General features: G+C 47.8%; 1 protein-coding gene across 1 annotated transcript in view; it reads left to right on the top strand.

Moving 5' to 3' along the window:
* The window catches only part of LOC139054426 (protein Skeletor, isoforms B/C-like), a 358,514-nt gene that overhangs the window by 133,633 nt on the left and 203,878 nt on the right, over positions 1–21,003 (top strand). The window contains exon 2 of the mRNA XM_070531375.1: positions 6,540–6,674. Within this exon, the coding sequence (XP_070387476.1) occupies positions 6,540–6,674 (135 nt within the window). The remainder of the gene's footprint in view (positions 1–6,539; positions 6,675–21,003) is intronic.

Genomic DNA, 21,003 nt, shown 5'->3' with positions numbered 1-21,003 from the left:
TAGTGACCTAGGCCCTGGCACTGATAACGTCAGACCGGTTGGCTCTTCTCGAATTCTCGCGTATCAACCTTATTTGTCCCCTCCTCCGGAGGGCTGCTAGCTCCTTTGTCGTCGTTCCCTTCCTGAGGTTTTTTCATCGACTAGGCCCTCTCGGTAGCTTTTACCTGTGTCTGCAATATACCTTCTCGGATTATCCCTTCCATTTCAACGCTCGTCGTCAGTAGTGAGTTTTCGTCGCATCACGTACTCATCAGCTAGCCAAGCCGCCTTATCTACCATGTCTGCAGCATCTCTATCCTGCACCCAAAGCCTCACTGACTGTATAATGCTGCGGCAGAATTGTTCGAGACAAATACACTCTATAATTTTGTTTCTACTTTCGTAGACCTCGGCAACCTTAAGCCACTCAACAAGGTTTGTTTTCAAGCCGTACGCAAACTCTGAGTAGCCCTCGTCGCTCTTTTTGCTCGCTTCTCTGAATCGCTGCTTAAATGCTTCCGGGAAATTCGATACCTCCTCAACAGCGCTGCCTTTATTTTCCCGTAGTCTTCCGCGTCATTCGCCGTTGATCTTGCGATTACGTTCACTGCACCTTACTACGTTCGCTGCACAGTACACCTATCAGAAGTTCTCTCGAAATGAACCAAGAATAAGGCCATGTCCTCTCCAACCTTGTACGGTTTCATCCACGTGTCCATCCGACATGGGTCAACCTCGCTTGATCTGCTACGGTGGTCCACTTCACTGCCCGCCGCTGGACGCGATTTCTGAAGTTCAACCTGTAGCTCTGCCATCTTTCTCTCGTGCTTTTCCCGTTCTCGCTTAAGCTCACGCTTACTCTCACGTTCTTGGTGCTCACGCTCCCGTGTTTCTTGTATCACCTCTTAAGTAATCTTAACGCTTTCATCATTGCCAATATCTTGAATTGCCTTTTCGATAGCTGGCTTTTTTATCTTTTCGTCCTCCTCAACTCCCAACTCGTCGCGCAATAACAAGTCCGACCTCGTCAATCTTGTAAGATCCATGGCAGCTGCCCCGACTGGACGTTAGAACTGTTTTCCTTAAATAATTTCTACAAGCACAAAATATGCAACAAATTCCCCATTTCTAGAACCATCAAAATGAACACGCAAAATTTGAAGTCTGGCGAATAATAATAAAAAAAAAACACGTGCTCACTCATGGATGCAGAACCACGCCACCCGGTTCATCGGTTCTCTCTTCCAGCTTCCTCAGGACTCCCTGGGTCGAAGGGTCTTTATTCTTCGCTGTTCGCAGTTTCTCAGGACTTCTTTGGACGAAGGTTCATCCCACCGCTGCTACCAATTATTAGATCTTGCCGTTGAGTGCTGGAGTTGGCTGGCGTTGAGGAGGATCTTGCGAGCTGAAGGTTTATTTACATTATTTATAGTAATAACACAAAGTAATGAACAGTCATAAGGTCATCGACGGCCAGCAGCAAATCGGACGCTGTGGCCGCCGGCAAGAAGAAAGAAAAAGCTCTTCTCCCTGTCTCTCGCTTTTAAACCCTTCGGTCTCGTGGGGTCACGTCATTTTCGGCCAATCGACAAGCCAGCTCAGCTGTCGACATTTTCCTCCAATGGTAGGCACCCGTGCAATTGCCGTCACATTCGGCCAATGGGGACGCTCCAAGGCCTCCATCGTTCAAGGGTTGACTTGCCTCCGCCGTCACCTCTTCGCCTGGAAGCGCTCCGCTGCAGGAGACGGGTTGTTCTTGAACGACCTTCCAGAGCCGCAAAACAGCTTTGCGCGGGACCAAGATCAACTACCTGGAACCGTGCCAGCATCCCGTTGCACTTTCGGGTAAAATCAAGCAGGGGGGGAGACAAGAGCTCGACGTGCGGCGCACGGGGTGGGGGTCGCCAACATGTGTGACGGCTCCAGTAACGTGGCAGACGCGCCCTGGCGCACCATAATTGGAATGCGACGGTGATTGGATGTGGTCGGGGAACAGGAGTGATGCCAGGAAAAGGGTCCGTATCCAACAGCGGTAAATTTAATGCTATGGTGGAAGCGATTGAAATGGCTAATAATTCGGTTAAGGTGCTTGTGCTATGTTCCCATATTATAAATATGTTGTCAATGTAACGAAGATAGGTGTGGGGTTTTAAAGGGTAGAATTTCAACAGCTCTGCTTCAACCTGTCCCATGAAAGTGTTCGCATACGTGGGAGCAAATGGTGTTCCCATGGTTGTGCCGAAAATTTGCAGGTAGTGAATAGAACGGACTTCGAAATAGTTGAGCGTGAGAACTAACCTAAGGAGCGACAGGTAAACTTCAGGAACGTGCGCTTCGGGATTGACTGCGAGGGATTTCGATACGTCTTGAATTTGTTCACCCCTGGGTACGTTAGTGTAAATTCCAGAATCAAACAAAGTGACTAGAATAGCGTGGTTGGAAAGGATTTGGTTGGCGTTAATGCTGCCAATAATTCAAAGGAAGTGGGACGTGTCTTGAATGAAATATGGGAGGGTGGTGGGAACGCTTGGCAGGTGATGATTTAAGAATTTAGGTACAGGCTCGGTAGGTGTGTTGTTATTAGACACCAAAGGCCGACGTGGGATTTCTGCTGTAAGTATTTCTTCTACGGGAATCTTTGCACTTTAGGTAGAAGATAAAAGCGGCCTGCTTGTTTGTTCTTGGGCATCATGAAGGGATATTCAAATTGCGTGATTAGCTCACTGGACAGGAGCTCCGCTATTGTGCTTGGCAGAATATTTCTGTAATCTGAAGTTGGGTTAGAGTCGACCTTTCGGTAATGGGCGTGGTTGCTCAGTTGTTTGGTGGCCTGATATTTGTACTTTTCTATAGGCCAGATTACGATACTGCCGCCTTTGTCTGCTGGTTTTATTACAATATCTTCTCTTTCCACAAGATCTTTTACAATTTGGTGCTCAGCAAGGGACACACTTTTGTGATTGTGGCCACGCCGTATTGATTCTAGAATTCCCTTTGATATTAGCTTTCTGTATAAATCCAGGTCTGCAGGCACTGTTCGACTTCCGGTGTCCATGTGCTAGGTGGCTTAAGAGAGTCTTTATCCTGTTTTCATACGTCTGGCCTATGGAATAAGATTTCTCTGATGCGCATATGCGCACGCTGTCATATATCTCTGGGGAGTTCGTATTCATTTACTGCGCTGTTCGTGGGACAAAACGTTGGACCACGTTTCAGGAGCTCAAGTTGACCCGCCGCGGTTGCTTGGTGGCTATGGTGTCGGGCTGCTAAGCACGAGGTCGAGGAATTGAATCCCGGCCACGGCGGCCGCATTTCGATGGAGGCAATATGCAGGAACACTCGTGGCGCTTAGATTTAGGAGCACGGTAAAGAACCCCAGGTGGTCCACATTTCAGGAGTCCTCCACTCCGGCGTGCCTCATATTGAGGTCGTGGTTTTGGCATGTAAAACCCCGTAATTTAGTTTTTATGAGCTCAACTTCATGAGGACTTAAAGTCTGTGATAAGGCTACTACGTTGCTGCTGTGCTCTCCGTGCTCGCTTGTAGCACTATAGGTGAAGCCATGTGCTGTAGGGGTCATATTAGCTTTCTTAATGTGGATTTGCAGCTCTAATACGTTTTTGCTGGTATTTGTCTAGTTGGTTTTCCTCCCTAGTTTCGACGAATTGTTCAAGTTCTCTTTTTGCAGTTCAGATAAATTTATGCTGTCGAGCTGATTAGCAATTACTGTAAGTTCTTCCTGGCATTGTTCTTAGAGAATATCAAATAAGGAGTGAGGCATTTTCTAGAACAACATTCTACTTCAATAATAGCCTGGAGGGTAACGAGCCGAGGGCACATATAACCCTAATTCTAAGACTTTTGGGACTTCCCTGTGTTGAATGCAGCTAGTGTAAGTTTTCAGGTGAAATCTGTTATTTGTTTGTTTGGCGGCAAGTTTGCGGGATTGCAGGAAAGGGCAAGATTTGTTGTTGCGTGTCCTATCCGAAGTGCATGGTAGTCATTGCTGTTTGGTTCGGGCAAACCTCCGGAGCAAAACATCTTGAGGTGGTGTCTATTTACGCTTTGTTTTAGTGTCGAGGCCTGCACTGATGTCTGCGTATCTGTCTGCTGATTAGTGTATGTAGCCGTTTAGATGAAGGCTTCACGGGTAGTTGTGGACTTCCGTATGAGCGGGTGTTCAGATGGTGTTGGTTCTGCATCCACCGTCTGTGTAGATGCTTCTTGGGGTGCAGGTTTGATGGAATGTGCGTACGAGCTGGTGTTGACGATTTCAGGCTTCTCTTTTTGTGTTGTAGCTAACCGGGACGGGGCCCTTGTTGGTGTTGTAGGTTTCGTCGGTTTAAATGAGTGTCTGAACCTGTACTTGATGTTGTTTGCTATTAGGTTGACGCCACAAAAATTGGGGTGTAGTCCGTTGCGTGCTAGAAAATGTCGGGATCTTGATGTATTTCAGCATGGTGTATGACATCGACGTTTTCGTGTTGGTCTCCAATATGTACAGAAGAAAATCAGTAAACTTACATGGCCCTAGTGCGTAAGCTAGGAGTGTCTCGGATGGTTGAATAAATGGCCTGTGTTTGTTTGCGATCATGGGAAGTACTGTTATCAGGGTGATTTCTGCGTTTGGTCTGTTGGTGTACAAATCGTTTATGAGCGTTTTCATGGCCTTAATTGCGTTGCTACCGGTGTGGTGGTTCAGGTCATTAGTCCAGCAGTGATTGATGACATGTGGGATGTGCTGTGGTGCTGCTGCAATGAGGTCTCGGATGGTGTGTGTTGTGGCGCCACCCTTCAAGCTAATGTGTGGTGAATGTGGGCCTTGCGTGAAGTGTTCGTGAATGTACTTGTAGTGAGTGTCACCACTGAATGCTACGTGTGCCAAGGAAAGCTGAGAGCGCTAACGTTCTTCGTTGATCTTCCATTGGTATAATTCCAGGTAAAACACGGGGAAGGCAGTAACTGGAATTCGATGTATTGCTATAGGTATTTAACGGACTTTCTGGGGTCTGACTATATTCATGTATATATTTTTTGTGTTTGTATTTAACCGCTTTCCCACCTGGGTTACTGTGCAATCCACAGCCGAATGGTTAGAGCATCGAGCTGCTGTGTTGAGGAAACCGGGTTCGAAGTCACTTGTCGGACCAACTTGAATGACCGAGCATGTGTGCCGCTCTTCAATGAACCGCTTTCAGCACCCGCTGGGATGGCGTTGTGACTTTGGCGATGCGCTGCTAAGCTCGAGGGATGGAATCCTGGCCGACACAGCCGCATTTAGATTAAGGCGAAATACAAAAGCACCCTTATACCGTGCGCTGGAAGCACGTTAAAGAACTCCAGATGGTCAAAATTAATCTGGCGACCCCACTACGGTGCGTCTTACAATCATGTCGTGGTTTTGGCAACTAAAAGCCAGAATTTCATTAATTGAACGAACCTATTTCACGCCACCATGGGCCACTGTAGATGCGCGACTTGGTATGTACCGCTCTTCAGTGACCCTCTTTGATGTGAACTTGGGCCATTTGGGTATATTCTAGTAGGTGTGTGCTGTTGTTGAATGGCCACAAATATTCTTTAAATTTCTTTGATGCTCGCTAGAATCGAACCGACGTCACGATGGTTTCTCAATGACAGCAACTCCACGCTTTAGCTGGCTGCGCCGCAAACGCACTGGCTATGCGGTGCTTTTGAATGAACGTCTTTCCCACCAGCGCTTAAGCGAGCTGCGCCATAAATGCACTGAGCATATCGCCGCCCTCGATTAACCTCTCGCCAACTTATATCACTGCCTATTTGCCGCTGGGTGTGCGGAAAGTGAGAGCACGATTGCCAACATTCGCAGGCACCGCTGCGCCACATTTTTCGTCTCGGCAACGCCCATGGAGAGCGCGTCAAGGCACGGTTGTGGGGGGCATGACGTGCACCGCAGCGCATTTCGGAGGCCACGCTTCGCGGCGGCGGTCTTAGGGAAGCGCGAAAGAGGAGCCCCGCTGTAGTACATGCCTTGCAACTAACTAGCTTCGACGGTCGCAATACCTTGTCTTGGTATATTAATTCAATGCTAAACGCATTATTCTCGACAGCCATCTTGGGATTGGTGCCGCCGATTTGTTCTTCTTCAACTTTTTTTTCTTTATGTTGCTCCAGCGTCAAAGGGGTTCATTGAAGAGCGGCTAACACTCAGTGACATAAGCCGACGGGAAAGAGGTTAATGGAAAAGCGGCACGCACCTACATATCCAACGACCAAGGTTGACCAAACGGTTTGTTTTGAACCGTGTTCCCTTTGCGCAGCAGCCCGATGGTGCACCCACTGGACTATGAACTGCCCAGTCGCCCAAGTTGGCGAGCAAACGGTTAGGTCGACAGACCACCAGATAATGCCCTGAAAGTGCGGCAAGTTCTCAATGAACGCTAGTCGCATTAACCCTTTTCGTCCCAATATCCTGTAGCAGGATACAGTTCGAAGCCTTGGTTGTCCTCGTCACGTCGGTTGTGGATTTAAGGAAGCTGCATTTTCTTTCCTTTGCGAATTCTTAAGCGCGTCTCTTGCAGGTATTGCGGGTGCGTACTACGGCAAGCTCATCGGCCCGATCAAAACCAACGCACATGGCTTTACTGGAAACGTGTACGCGGCGAATGACTACAACGTGATCATCACCGATCTCAACTACGATGGGAAAGGCCCAGGTGCGTTGACACTCTTCACTCTCAATATCTTGCTTTAATGCAACTGTTTTCCACGCTCAAAAGTAACTATTGTCACTTTTCTCATAGTTGAGTTTGGTAAGATTGCATCAGTTTCTTTCATCCGTAACGACAAATGCGTTTCCATGACGTTCATGTCGACCACGAGTAATCAAATATTGCGATGCTGAACGCTAATCAACGTAATTGATTAAATCTAGGTACGACAACAAATTACAAAAATAAATCACAGTCAAGCCCACTGATAAGGAACCCGTTATATGAATGCTTGAATATATTACAAATGGAGGCACCATTCATACTGTGCATCGTAAAAGGTGTTGCAGAATTATTTGCGGACAACATTTGTTCACCATAAAAACGGAAAAATTATCGATTAGTGGCCTGGTTAGCCAATCGGATAACTCGCCCTACTGACGTCAGATGGATAACACGGGTGGGTAGGGGTGAGGTGGTTGAAAACTCAGGGCAGTGGCGCCGCTGCGATCGGTAGCGATGTACACCTTTAAAACTAGAATAAGAATCAGAATAGAATAAGAATAAAATGGGACATCTCTAGAATAAGAGAAGTCCCATCGAGCGACGGCTGCTTCTTCGTCGAGATATTATTTTTCTGTTTTCTTCGAAGAATCAGTGCTGTTTTGAGACTTTGCGTTGTTGACAAGAGAGAAGAGACATCCTGTGGGATACCTATGGGTTAAAGGGAAGCTGAAAGGCTTTCCAGAAAAAATGAGTGAACATCTGTACATAAAGGTTTTCAACCCTCCGAATTCGAATATCGTATCGAAATTGAGCGAAAGAAAGCGGAAACATATTTTATTTCGACGAAAAGTGCAGGAGCGGACACGCCCAGCTCGCGCGTCTCGTTTCCGCCTGTGATTGGTCGGTGCGCCTCGTGACGTCAACTCTAGTAAGCGACCGCTGCCGCTACACATGAAGCGTGGTGCCAGGTAGTTTGGTGCTGTTTTTCTGAGACGGTAATGGAAAATTTAGAGAGATTGCGTTTTTCTGAGGAGTTCGGCGTTACTCCCTACATGTACGAGCCGATTGCGAAGAGCCGGCCTCTCGAAGAAGCAAACGATGCTGGTGCGAGCAGTGCTTTCGGCGCGAACGAAAGCAAAGTCTTGGGATCTCCTCGTGTTGGAAATTAATTCTCTTTGGTGAGTATGTTTTTTCAAAGCGATCTAGCGATCTCGCCGATCTTTCGCCGATCTAGTGAGCTCGTTCCCGGTCAAACAACTGTAGTGTTGTGTTCCTGCATGCCTCCTCGTGGAACGTAAGCGGGGATGCGATCGTCGGCATTTGTGCGCTGTCCAAAGCTGTTGGCAATCTATAAAGACGGTTTAAACGCGTGAAAAGCTTCCCGGTTCATGCAGTACGTGTAGTGACCTTCATCTGTTGACTACCACTCACGTTGACTACCACGCACGTTGACTACCACTCTATATACACGCAGACGCGCCAACAAAGGAATGCAGGGTCGATCGAAGCAGATTACGATGGCACGCACGCAGAAACAAGCGCGGTCAGGCACGGTCGCGGACGCTGCGAAAGAACGAAACACTAGAGTTGACGTCACAGCACCGCGGTTTCCGGTCGCCACTCCGCTCGCTCACTCGACGGGGGGCGGAGCTACAGCACAATTTCAACCGACGATTACGTCGCTCCTAATTGAAAAAAAAAACCAAATTTTACCTACATGGTTTATAAGGTTCCCGCATCCGTATATGAGCGTCTTATTGAATTCGAGAGACTCTTCAGCTTCCCTTTAAAGATCACGCACATCATCATGCGGTTTTGATGCGCTCTTCAGCGCATGTGCGCCTACCACGGCGGTAAGCAGCAAACACCGGCACATATATGTCCGACGGCGCGTTCAAAAGCGCATGGGTGCCATGAAATCGGCCCCGTATTCGGAAGTGCCACAACATGCGACGCTAGTCTTCAACGCTGCAGTACGTTCCAGGGCATCTTGATTGAACATGGCCGAGACATGCGAAAGTGGAGCCAAGAAACCACGGGTTGACGAATATAGGACATCCACGTGTGAACCCAGCGAAGCAGAAGACAGACTGTGACGATATGCCGTGTTATCTTTGGCAGCGTACAAAAAGACGCTACCTGAGAAAATTCCAGTTGTTTTTCGACCCTCACAGGAAGGCTTCAACCTCTGGCTAGTGAATCCAAACCGCGCTGCGTCAGAAATTGTTTTCGCGGCAAAAGATGAGGTGCAATCATTATCATTCTGCAACAATAGACATGGAAGCTTCCATGTCTATTGTTACCTCCGTCCCATCTGCAAAATATGTAATGTCGATGACTCAAGTGGCTGGCTTGGGAGTGAAGCCATTTATCCCGGCACCTTATATAAAAAAAAATGTTCGCAAGATACGCTATGTCCCAGCTCAACACAGGGAAGAACAACTAGTTGACTTCCTGAAGCATTCTGGCGCGACATGTGCCCGTCGTCAGGCATGCTACGATCGCCAAGAAGACGGAGCGATAAAATCATACCTTCTCAGAACCGGTTTTATCCTATTCAGAGAAGACAAATCAATGCTGCAAAGAGTGCGCTGGGGTTTCACAAGTCCTCCTGTAGAAGAATATCTTGGTGTTGCACTGAGATGCTACAACTCCCATAGATTTGGGCATGTAGCGAAGAAGTACCGCAGTCCACGTCGCTGTAAGATATGTCCAGAAGACCACAACCACTCAGAGTGCAAGTCTGTGTGTCAGCCAAAATGTGCCAACTGTGGCGGAAATCATACAGGCTTCTACTCCGATTGCTCACAGAACAGAGCTGCCTTAAAGTTACATAGAGATGAGTTAATATACGGAGGGCTGCCGCCTCATAATGCACCCCTACCTAACCTTGATAGCGTAAGGTATGCACCCCCAACTCCCAACAAAGAGCAGGAGCAAGCGGACAATTTGAACTATTCTGCAGCTCTAAAGTGAACAAGTCGGCAACGTTCAGACAGCGAGTGGCACGATCCATCTTCAGAGAATGCTGCTCATCTTGCCGAGGCATCGCGTCAGAATCGCCGACCTTCTCAACGACAACATCTGCCACTGACACAGCAACCTTATATAACTTCTCGGTGACTACCCCACCATTCACCCCCAAAACAGTAATCCCAGCGACCAACCCAGGGAGCTCTTCAGCGATCTGCTCCGATCACAGATGAAGCTTCAGCGCGGTTCGCTGATTACGCGTCTATACGCGTGGCGTAGTTGATCTTGCACATGTTATACAAAGCTCTGCGTGTAGTTCTCAGTGCAATTCCACAAGCAAACAACTTGGCAGAGCTAAAAACACTGCTGTTTATGCAGTCGTTGGTGCTTCCACAACCACCAAGAGCTCCACGCGGGCTAACAATCAATAATGGTTACAATTTTTTTCATACTTGAGTGATGCTAAGAAACTTAGAAATAAGTAAGCTGGATTTCGAAAACGACTAGCTCAACATGACTTTTCTTTTTTATGTGTACAGGAGGCAGGCGTACGAGTCGATTTTCGTCTTTTAAACTATGTGATATGTAAATCATCAGTAATTACTAGAATTATCAGAGTGATGTTATGCGTGAGAAAAGACCTCCAGTCCTATTTAATACAGTCGAGCGATTGAGATATACCGGAGTTCGCAACATGCAAGAGCTCTCTTAAAAATACATGCGCCACAGGGAAAAGTTTTTATATACAAGGTTCTAAAAATATATCTGTAGACAGCTTGGCGAATGTGTTTGGTATCGCAAACTCATATGTGCTAGTTTGTGGATACTTCAATGCACTGTTAGCAACGGCCTGCAGAGGTGCCGACATGCAAAGTTTTCCTAGCCAGCTGCAGCAGCGGGGTTGGCGTTTTCTAGGAACCGACCGTCAGTCTCCAGCCGAACGGCGCCACTAGGTCTATTGTGGAGACTTGCTTTGAAAGGACGACAAGTCGTCATTCCGCAGCCTCTTGGCGTCATGATGTCTGCTGCGGCGACTGACTGTGTGAGAAAACAATACGCCGAGTCAGCAACTCTTCGTCGCCGGAAAGCCGGGACGAGGTCGGTGAACCAGGCCTTGTTAGGGAACTCGCCATCACCGACCTGGTCTGTCGGGAGCGGGGGAGTTCGTGTGGGAATGTATTTGGCGGCACCATCCCACGCACCTATCAAGACGCAAGACCCAGTTCTGCGAAGACCGTCTCGCCTCGGGGGGGGGGGGGGCAGTGAAACCTGTGCGGAAGTGTGTGTGTAAGCCCTCCCCCTCAAAGGCGCCTCAGCTACGATGACTCTGGTCGAACGTTTTCCCTCACCTAGGGATCTAGGGAGGAAAGAGTGTATTTAAGGAGCTGTAGCGTGGCTCCTCAGTCTGCTTTCTCTCGCTGTCATGCTAGACTGATGAACTGCAACGTCCTTATGTAGATACGGTAAATAAACTCATCTTCTTCGTTCTCGTTGAGAACAAGTCTCGCGCTTCAACAATGTCCTCAGCGCGGATGAGTTGGACGACAGCATGGGCCAGCTACCATCTAATTCATGCCCGACTCCAAATACAACAACTGGCTGACAGCGGTGAGACGGACTTTGCGACGTGGTGCTGTGTCTGCGGTGAGTGCTTGGTTCTTGCTTTGACTTTCTAGGCTTCATTTTGTGGTTGTTCTGTTTAGAACAGTAGGGAAGCTAGATTGTTGATTGTTACCTAGGTTGTGTTTTCCTAGGCAGGTTTAGCGGGCAGGACCAAGGCAGTAAAGCAGCAATCATGGAGTTAAGGACACTGCTGAGACGAATTCTTGATTGTTGGTGAGGAACTGGGCCTAGATGTACGCAAGGAAATGCTAAAATCGGAATTATTGCAGCTAATTTCTGAACACGCCAGTGAGGAAGAAATTGAAATGGGGTTGGAACTTCTGAAAAAAAAAGAGAGAAACGGGACAGAGAGAGAGGGGGGAACGCGATTTAAGAAAAATGCAACTTGAACTTGAAAGCAAACGTTTGGAGTTGTCTCAAGGAAGTGAAGGGGCTCTGGGACGATCAAGTAAGGCAGCATCGCACCGCATGGACAGGCTGTTAAAGCCATTTGAGGTCGCCAACGACATTGGCTTGTTCCTAAGAAATTTTGAAAGGACTTGCGAGAAGATGAACTTCGGTCCGAGTAAATGGCCACAGCGGTTGCTGTCTATGTTGCCGTGTGAGGCTGCGGAAGTAATCGCCAGACTAAGTGCGCAGGATGCATATGATTATGCGAAAGTTAAGGCTAGTCTTTTGCAAAAGTACCGCCTTTCAGCCGAAGCTTTTCGGCAGAGGTTTAAAAGCACAGGCAGAAAGGGTAGCGAGGGATATCCGCAGTTTACATATAGCTTAAAGGCAAACCTAGTCGAGTAGCTGAAATGCATGTGTCTAGAGCAGTTTTGCAAAAGCATCCCTCAAGCTGTGAAACTGTGGGTGCAAGACAGAGGGAATGTAAACACTGTGGAAAGGGCGGCTGAATTTGCCGAAGAGTACGCAACGCGTAGAACGCTGAACGAGGACGGAATTTTGGGATGGTCGAAATGGACCATGGAAACCATTTCAGTTTAAAAACAGTTCGCAGAAAAAGGGTTCGCGTGGAGGAAAAGGCTTCAGAAAAGAGGGAGGAGAAATGAAACGAGGAAACCGTATAAAAAGAGCAGAAAAGAAAATTTGAATGTTTCAGACCCATTCGCTGCTGCAAGTGCCACAAACTGGGACATATCGCGGTAAACTGCGAGAGGCTTAGCGTAGTTTTCTCCTACGTAAGTGGAAAAGGCGAAAATTTCGAACTTTTAAGCCCATATCTTCACGACCTGCAAGTGAATGGCAAAGCAGGCCGGGTGCTGCGAGACAGTGCCGTCACTATGGACATTGTCCATCCGTCTTATGTCACATAGATGACTTCACTGGAGAAGTAGCATGGATTAAACAAGTTGTAGAAGAACACAGCCTGTGTCTGCCCATGGCCAAAGTCAAAATCAGTAAACCATTTGGGGAGCTTGTGACCGCAGCTGCAGTTTCCAAATTTTTTCGCTACAGTACCCTTACATTTTTTTCGAATCGGCCGAATCAGTTACTGCGTGACAAAGGGCTTAAACTGGGACAGGGCGTAGTACAGGCATTGACGCGGCGGAAAATGCACAAGCTGCTCCAGAAGAAGTAACAAAGTAGATAACTTCAATAACCGAATCCGAGCTAGGCTCGAGGGATGAAAAAACGGTTGAGGAAAGCCGTCCAGCTGACCAGCTCAATGAGAGCGTATCACTAGAGTGTCAATGTACACGCCTGCAGGAAGAGCAAGCTGACGCAATTGCAAGCGAGACAGGGTCGTTATTATTTCCGGCCTCAAAGAACTTTGATCAGCTTTTACGTGTGGACAGAGAGTCACTGGCAGCGGAGCAAAAGAATGATGACAGCTTAGCTAAATTACACCACACAGCTAAAGAAGGCATTGCTAGGCGTAACGTGACGATACATGAGAGAGGAGGATTGCTGTATCGGCACTTCAGAGATCGAAAGGGTAGGATTTTAGATCAGTTAGTCGTACCTACTAAGTACAGGGAGGACCTTTTCAGTCTCTGTCATGGAAATGGGTGGTCCGGCCACCTAGGCATAAATAAATAAGAGGAAAGATTGCTTATGGAATACTACTGGCCTGGCTGTTTCGAAGACGTAGAAAACTTTGTAAGATCACGCGATGCCTGCTATCGCTCGGGTAAACCAGGAGAGACATGGAAAGCTCCACTAAAGGTAGTACCCTTAATAACAGAACCTTTCAGACGACTTGCGATAGACACTGTAGGTCCTCTACCAAAAAGAAAGTCGGGTTGTAGGTACTTGTTTACCATGGTGTGTACGGCTACAAAGTTTCCGGAAGCAATCTCTCTGAAAGAGCTCAGCTCCACCGAAGTAGTAGACACGCTTTTGACAGTATTTGCACGACTTGGGTTTCCAGCGGAAATTCAGGCGAATCAAGGGTCAGTATTCACCAGCGCACTGAATTCCACCTTCTTACAGAAGTGCGGGGTAAAGTTGATACACAGTTCCGTCTACCATCCTCAGTCAAATAGTGGGGAGAGGTGGAATTCAGTGCTTAAGCGAGTTTTGCGGGCGCTCCGTTAAGAGCCCAAGGATAACTGGGAGAATTGTCTTCTGGCCACTTTGTTTGCTTTACGAACGGTTCCTCATGAGGGCACAGGGTTCTCGACAGCAAAACTAGTGTATGGGAGGACACTCCGTTCTCCACTGAGAATATTAAGAGAGATGTGGGAGGAAAGAGGAGAGAGTCCAACAGTGTCTACGTAGAATACGTGCTAAATCTACTGGAACGGCTAAGTGGAACCCAGGAACTAGTCGAAAAGAACATGGGAGTAGCTCAAACGAACGCCAAATTCTATTACGACAAGAATGCGAGGCTTCGTACGTTTAACGCCGGAGACCAGGTAATGATCCTCAAACCTTCAAGAAAGAACAAGCTTGAAGTTCACTGGGACGGGCTGGTTAGATTGTTGCACAAACTTTCAAATACTAAGTATGCTCTGAAAATGCCCGATCGCAGGAAGGAGGTGAGGATATATTGCTGCAATTTGATGAAGCCCTATATAGAGCGGAGCGGAGTCGTTAACTATAGCATCAAAGAGCAGGATGGTACTAGTACCAAGTTTAAAGAGTATAGGGCGACTTCCAACTATGAAATCGGCCTAGAAGAAGTAGTAGAACACTCGTTAAGCTCGCACGCTCTAAGACCCGAGCAGCTAGATGAGCTAAAAGAGGTGTTAGGGGGAATATCTCGACAGATTCAGCGATCGGCCGGGTAGAACCGAACTAATAACGCATGAAATTGAGCTGACATCAACCGAACCAGTAAGATCAAAGCCTTGCAGGGTGTCTCCAAGACAGAGAGAGATTATGGAGGCAGAGATACAGCGCATGCTAGAGTTGGGAGTTATTAAGCCCGCTGAGAGTGACTACACGTCACCGCTAATACTCGTAGAAACCCCTAACAAGGACCCTCGTCCGTGTGTTGACTACAGGAAGTTAAATGCCATCACTAGGGATCAGCTGTACCCGATACCCAACATTGAGGAACGAATTGAAAGAGTTAGCGCTGCTAAATACATTTCAACTACAGATCTCGTGCGGGGGTACTGGCAAGTTCCCCTTTCAGAAAGTGCCAGCCGCCATGCCGCATTTATCTCACCTGTAGGCACTTTTCGCCCTCTCGCACTCAGTTTCGGGCTGAAGAACGCGCCATTTAGCTTTTCTAAGTTACTGGATATTGTCCTAAAAGACTTGCAGGAGTTCGCCTTGCCATATCTTGATGATGTAGCAATTTTTTCGGACAGCTGGGAACAACCCGCATCGCACCTCAAACAGGTGTTCTCACGCTTGAGGGAAGCCGGCTTAACGATGAAAGCGGAAAAGTGTAGATGCGACTGTTCGCAGGTTACTTATCTGGGCCATGTTGTCGGCCAGGGCACGAGACGGCCGGCAGAGTTGAAAACAGCTACGATTGGAGAATTTTCGCAGCCGCGCACGAACACAGACATTCGTTCATATTTGCGACTTCTGGGGTACTATCAACGGTACATTACCAATTACTCGCAAATAGCAAGTCCTTTATCTGACGCCCTCCGAGAGGGAGCACCGAATAGCGTGCACTGGGATAAGGACAAAGAGAACGCTTTCCAAAGTTTGAATACGCTATTTGTTTCTCGTCCTGTGCTTCGCTAGCCGGACTACATAAAGGAATTCATAGTTCAGTGCGACGCAGGCTACAGAGGTATGGGCGTTGTACTTATCAGGTCGGCGACGATAATGAGGAACATCCTATCCTCTATGCCAGCCGTAAGTTAACTAAGAGAGGAAGCCTACAGCGCTTCAGAGAAGGAATGCGCTTGGTTGGTTTGGCCAGCCCAGAAGTTGTCGTGTTACTTGTACAGAGCGAGATTCATCTTCGAGACCGACCACTGTCCTATGACGTGGCTCAATCAAATGTCATACGAAAATGGCTGCTTGATCCGATGGAGCCTCCCTCTCCAAGAGTATAAGTTCTCCGTTAGATATAAGAAGGGAAAGTTGCATAGCAATGCAGATGGCTTGAGCAGGCTAATTTGAATTATGCGCTTAGGGATCCCGCCTGAATTTCGGGGTGGTTATTGTTAATTTTGTTAAGCCAAGAAGAACCCCTCTCATTTAGGAGGATTGCTTCATGATTTCTCAATTTCTCAGCACAAAATTTCTTAAAAAAGAAATTGGCATAGCGAAATGCAGCATGTTTTGTTTCTGCACCTATGTTTTCTTTGAAGCCTAGCGGGTCTAAAGTGAGATCCAAGATACGTCATCTCGGCGCAGAGCCGTGTTGCGGTGTTCGTTTTGCAGTTGCCTGTCCTTGTTGGATGTTTTGGGGCGGTGACGTCATTACAGAAGTGGTCGCTCGAAACCAAGGCGCCACCCCCTTGCCACCAGCCGTTCTCTTCCTGCCCAGCGGTTGTCAACGCTGGAGAGTCGAGATTTTCCTGGCCATGAAAGAACTGTTAGGAACGGCCTGCAGAGGTGCCGGCATGCAAAGTTTTCCGAGTCAGCTGCAGCAGCGGGGTTGGCGTTTTCTAGGAACCGACCGTCGGTCTCCAGCCGAACGGCGCCACTAGGTCTATTGTGGAGACTTGCTTTGAAAGGACGACAAGGGATCATTCCGCAGCCTCTTGGCGTCACGATGTCTGCTGCGGCGACTGACTGTGTGAGAAAGCAATACGCCGAGACAGCAACTCTTCGTCGCCGGAATGCCGGGACGAGGTCGGCGAACCAGTCTTTGTTAGGGAACTCGCCATCACCGACCTGGTGATGGAAGACGAGCAGAACGTGTTTACTTACCATCGCAGTGGAAAGCTTGATGACTACAGGAAGGCACAGAAATGAAATTCGAGCAGACGCTTACAGAAATGAGGCACGAGACGATAGCGAGAATACTGCTCGTCGTTGTCGTTTTTCACTCCAGTTCCCAGATTGTGTTCAGTTGTCAGATCTTTTAGCAATCCAGTTACCCAGAGCCATCCTTTCTGAGCCCTTGCGTTGCTTAATACTCCGCAAACATCTGTTGCTGACAAATTCCGTCAACTTATAACCAAACCAAAAATTCCGTTCACTTGCCTACAGTTCGAAGTTTCCATAGCATTAACAGACGAGAAGGATCGTGCGTACTTTATGTCACAACATCCTCAGTTTGAGCTCAGCTTAAATTAAATGAAATGTGCTATTACATTATGCCGTACAAAGACAACTGCAGGCCCAGAAGGCGTTACGTATATGACGTTAAAGAAACTTGGTCCAACAGGTAGAATCGTTCTTCTGGAGATATTTATGACATCTGGATAAGCGACTATTCCATATACATGAAAATTAGCTCGTATAATTCCACTTTCAAAACCAGGAAAGACTCCACTTTGCCTCGACTCCTTCCGACGTGTGAGTCTCACACGCTGTTTTTGTAAACTAATGGGGAAGATGGTCGGCAGTCGACTGCAATGGTGGTGGGAACACACAAATGTGCTTTCGAACTACATGGCAAGTCTTCGACAAAAGCGGTGTACAATGGATGCAGTATTAGATAATGTCATATGCGCCGAACATGAACGCATGTGTGGAAACGTGACAATCGCAATATTATTAAAAATTCAGAGAGCATTCGTTAGTAAGTAACACACACGTTCTTATTTGGTATGGTATAGCTGGGCGTACACGGCTGAATACTGCGGTGGATATCAAATTTCTTATGAGAGAGGAAAATATTTATGGTAACAACTCAAGGAGAGAGTAATTATCACATCATCCTGCAGGCCGTTCCGAAGGGCAGAATACTCAGTCCATTTTATTCAACTGTCTCACGGCAGTCCTACCTAAAAAAATTACCGTCTGGCCTGCAGTAGTCTCTGTACGCAGATACCATCTGCATATGGGTGTCTGGACCTCATATACAAAGCATGAAAGCAAGGCTGCAAGAGGGTCTTGATATTATCAACACCTTTTTAAAAGAAACAGGCATGCGTCTCTCCTACGCAAAGGCAGCCGTACTTTCTTTCATGGGACCACGGGTGAATAATTTAATGCTTACGCTGGAAGGGCAAACTTTGAGGTTCGTGAAATAGCATACATTTCTTGGCATTATTCTTGACCGCAAGTTCTCATGCGCATCACACATCCTCGCAATTGAAAAGCATACAAATACTGTAATCGTATTTCGCCGAATTCCTGGCACAACAGGGGGGTGGGGGGGAGCGGGTTTCAATCTTTTCACTATTACAGTTTCATAACGCACTCATACTCCTGTAGATCACGAGCAACTATCCGCAACTGCTAAATTGCATGTATTGAAAGTTCGACAGCAAACGGGACGTCAATAGGTTTGCCGCGCGAAGTGTACAAACAATGTCTAACTGATCGCAGGCAGAAGCATACGCATATTTTACGCGTGGCTCGGAACTATTGCTTGGAGGCCCGTCTCGCCACAGAGGATTTGCCTTTGAGCGAAAGTATCTGTCAATGAATCCTCCTGACCGCCGACGTCTCAGCCTTGCGCGGCGAATCAGTACCAGTTCCGTCTCGTTCGGAAAGACTTCTCTGATGCATTAGACAGGCAGCCGTGACCGTGAACTGTTTGGTGTACCTCTCTGCAGACGCGACTAGTGAAGTCGCGGTAAGCGCTGAATTTTTTTTTCATCTCAATTTTTTTCTTATTTTCTTTTCTTAGTTATTTCTTCTACATTTACACTTACATACGTTTTCGCGATTTTCCGTTTGTACTCCTGTAGATCACGAGAATGTATTCGCAACTGTGAAAGGTCATCAGTACACCTGTAAGATTTGCCTAGCCGAGCAACCTGCGATTCTGAAACTACACGACCACAACCGTTTAGAAATTGTTCTACATTGAGTTACCCATCGCGATCACGAAAACAAATCTATCGCAGATACATCAATAAGTTTTTAGAAATGTAAGGTTTACAAAATTGGTTGCCCCAGAAATCTCCGGAACCCGCTGCCGATATGTACCGACTGTGATGCCCCCCTTTTTGTGACCGAAGCGAGCGCATCGTGCACGTTATTATTATTTTAAACGGGAGTAGCGGTATGAGCTCTCTGTCACAGAGAACCCGGTGGTGGAGTCTTCCGATTCGTTCGGGAGCGAAAATTTCCGCATGTATTGTCACGTGGTAGTGACGGTTGAGGACACAGCAACAAAACTGCGAATGGCGAAACTAACTTTATTGGGCGAACCTGTGCCCAGAAAAACAGGCTACACTCAATGCTCAACGAAAATGGCGATCACAGTCGGCGATCGTCGAAAAGCTGATCAGCGGGTCAAGCGCGTCAGCTTTTATACATAAGTCGTCGAATGTTCCAGAGTAATCGCTGGGACCCGCGTGGCTCCCACAAAGTCCTAGACCATTCGTGTCGCGCATACATGCAATCAGATTACACAAGGTTCGGTGAGAGACATCAGATGAAACCATCGATAACATTCCAGAAACTGCCTATACATGGGGGCGCGTCCTGCGCTGTGCGAGAACATTTGTTAGGCTGTGAAACGTGGTCGCCCGATAAAGATAGGCAAGTAGGGGTGTCAATATATATATATATATATATATATATATATATATATATATATATATATATATATATACCGCATATAATGTCACGACTAAAGGCACGACTAAAGGCTAGCAACAGCACAAAACGGATTGAAGGACGAGAGCAGCGACCGCGCTCCATTTGAAAAAGACGAAGTTGGGACGTCGGCTCTTGCGGTCTTTGAATACTGAGCTGGTTTTCGTTTCTGTCATGCTGATCCTGCGTCCTGTTCTTTTGACGTGGTGACCCTGGTGGAGGTGCCGGACTTCAACACCTGATGCTCGGCACTCCTCTGCGTAACGGCATTTCCAGTCCGAGCCCACAACCAGTTCCGGCCGTGGATACTCCTGTGCCCGCTACAGTCACCGACAGGAAGGCCTTAGCCCCGAGGTAATCCCCTTGGAACTCCCCCAGCCCAGCAATCCTCCGTCTTAAGAAATGGCAACGGCAGGCGCTTCACAGTTAACTGTTGAACACCCTCGAATTCCGTATGGTGATGCTTTTGAGGACGTTGAGGATCGGCTCGACCAGTATGAGAATCGCCAAGGCGAATCGTTGGACCTCTGAATAAAAACTCTCGCACGTGTACTTCGCCCTGGTGGACAGCGCTCCAATGGAAACTGTTAGCGCCGACTTCACCGTTTACATAGACGGACGCCCAGTGACAGCGCTAATAGATACCGGCGCGGATTTCTCTATCATAAGTCAAACACTCGCCGATTGCCTTAAGAAAGTCAAGCTTCGTGGACAGGTCCGCACATAAGAACTGCAGGAAGACAGTTGATCACGCCCACAGGCAAAGTTACTGCTAGAATTAATATCGGTGTCTCGGCCTTCTTTGCTACTTTTGTTGTTTGGCCGGAGTGCTGCGAAGACCTGATCTTGGGTATAGATTTTCTGCGTGCATACGGTGGCACTATAAACATTCCGGACAGATCGGTAGCGTTTTGCATGGGTCCAGGTTTAGTTGTATTTTGTACAGAGCAGCGACGTCGACCTCTATGCGCTGCCAATGCTGACGTGACCATCCGACCGCGCTCATGCTCTCTTATGTCGGTGACATGCGACATACCGAGTGACTCCGACGCTGTCGCCGAACAAATTTCTGCGCTGCTATTCACCGATGCCATATCAATTGCAAGAGGCGTCCTCAGCATTAACCGTGGACGCACAGAAGTTCTCGTCACGAACTTTAGCCACGAGCGCCGGCATCTTACAAGAGGTATGACACTCGCGTACGTCGGAGAGTTCAGTTAGGTCACAGATTGCTTGACTGTACAGCAGCGGTGACAGCGGCGGAGCAGAAGGCATAATCCCTGACTGTTGCACATTGCAGATTTGCACCTACTTCAAGGCGTCACTGCGACAGCTTTATCCGACGGGTAGGTGGGACTGCGCAAGAAGACAGCGCAAGTCTACAACAAAGAGCGGCAGCGCACAGGCTTTGTTCATCGAGTCCTGACTGCGCAGGCTGGACGACGGAATACGTGGCCACCCCCGGGCTATAAAGCTACCGCTGTTTCGCGGAAGCATCATTTGGCAGCGCTGACAGCGGCGGAGCAGAAGGCATAATCCCTGACTGTTGCACGTTGCAGATTTGCACCTACTTCAAGGCGTCACTGCGACAGCCTTACCCGATCGGTAGGTGGGACTGCGCAAGAAGACAGCGCAAGTCTACAACAAA

The sequence above is a fragment of the Dermacentor albipictus genome, chromosome 1 (genome assembly GCF_038994185.2).
Source record: "Dermacentor albipictus isolate Rhodes 1998 colony chromosome 1, USDA_Dalb.pri_finalv2, whole genome shotgun sequence".
NCBI lineage: Eukaryota > Metazoa > Arthropoda > Arachnida > Ixodida > Ixodidae > Dermacentor > Dermacentor albipictus.
Note: the sequence above shows the minus strand (reverse complement) of the source record. Positions and strands in the feature narration are given on the sequence as shown.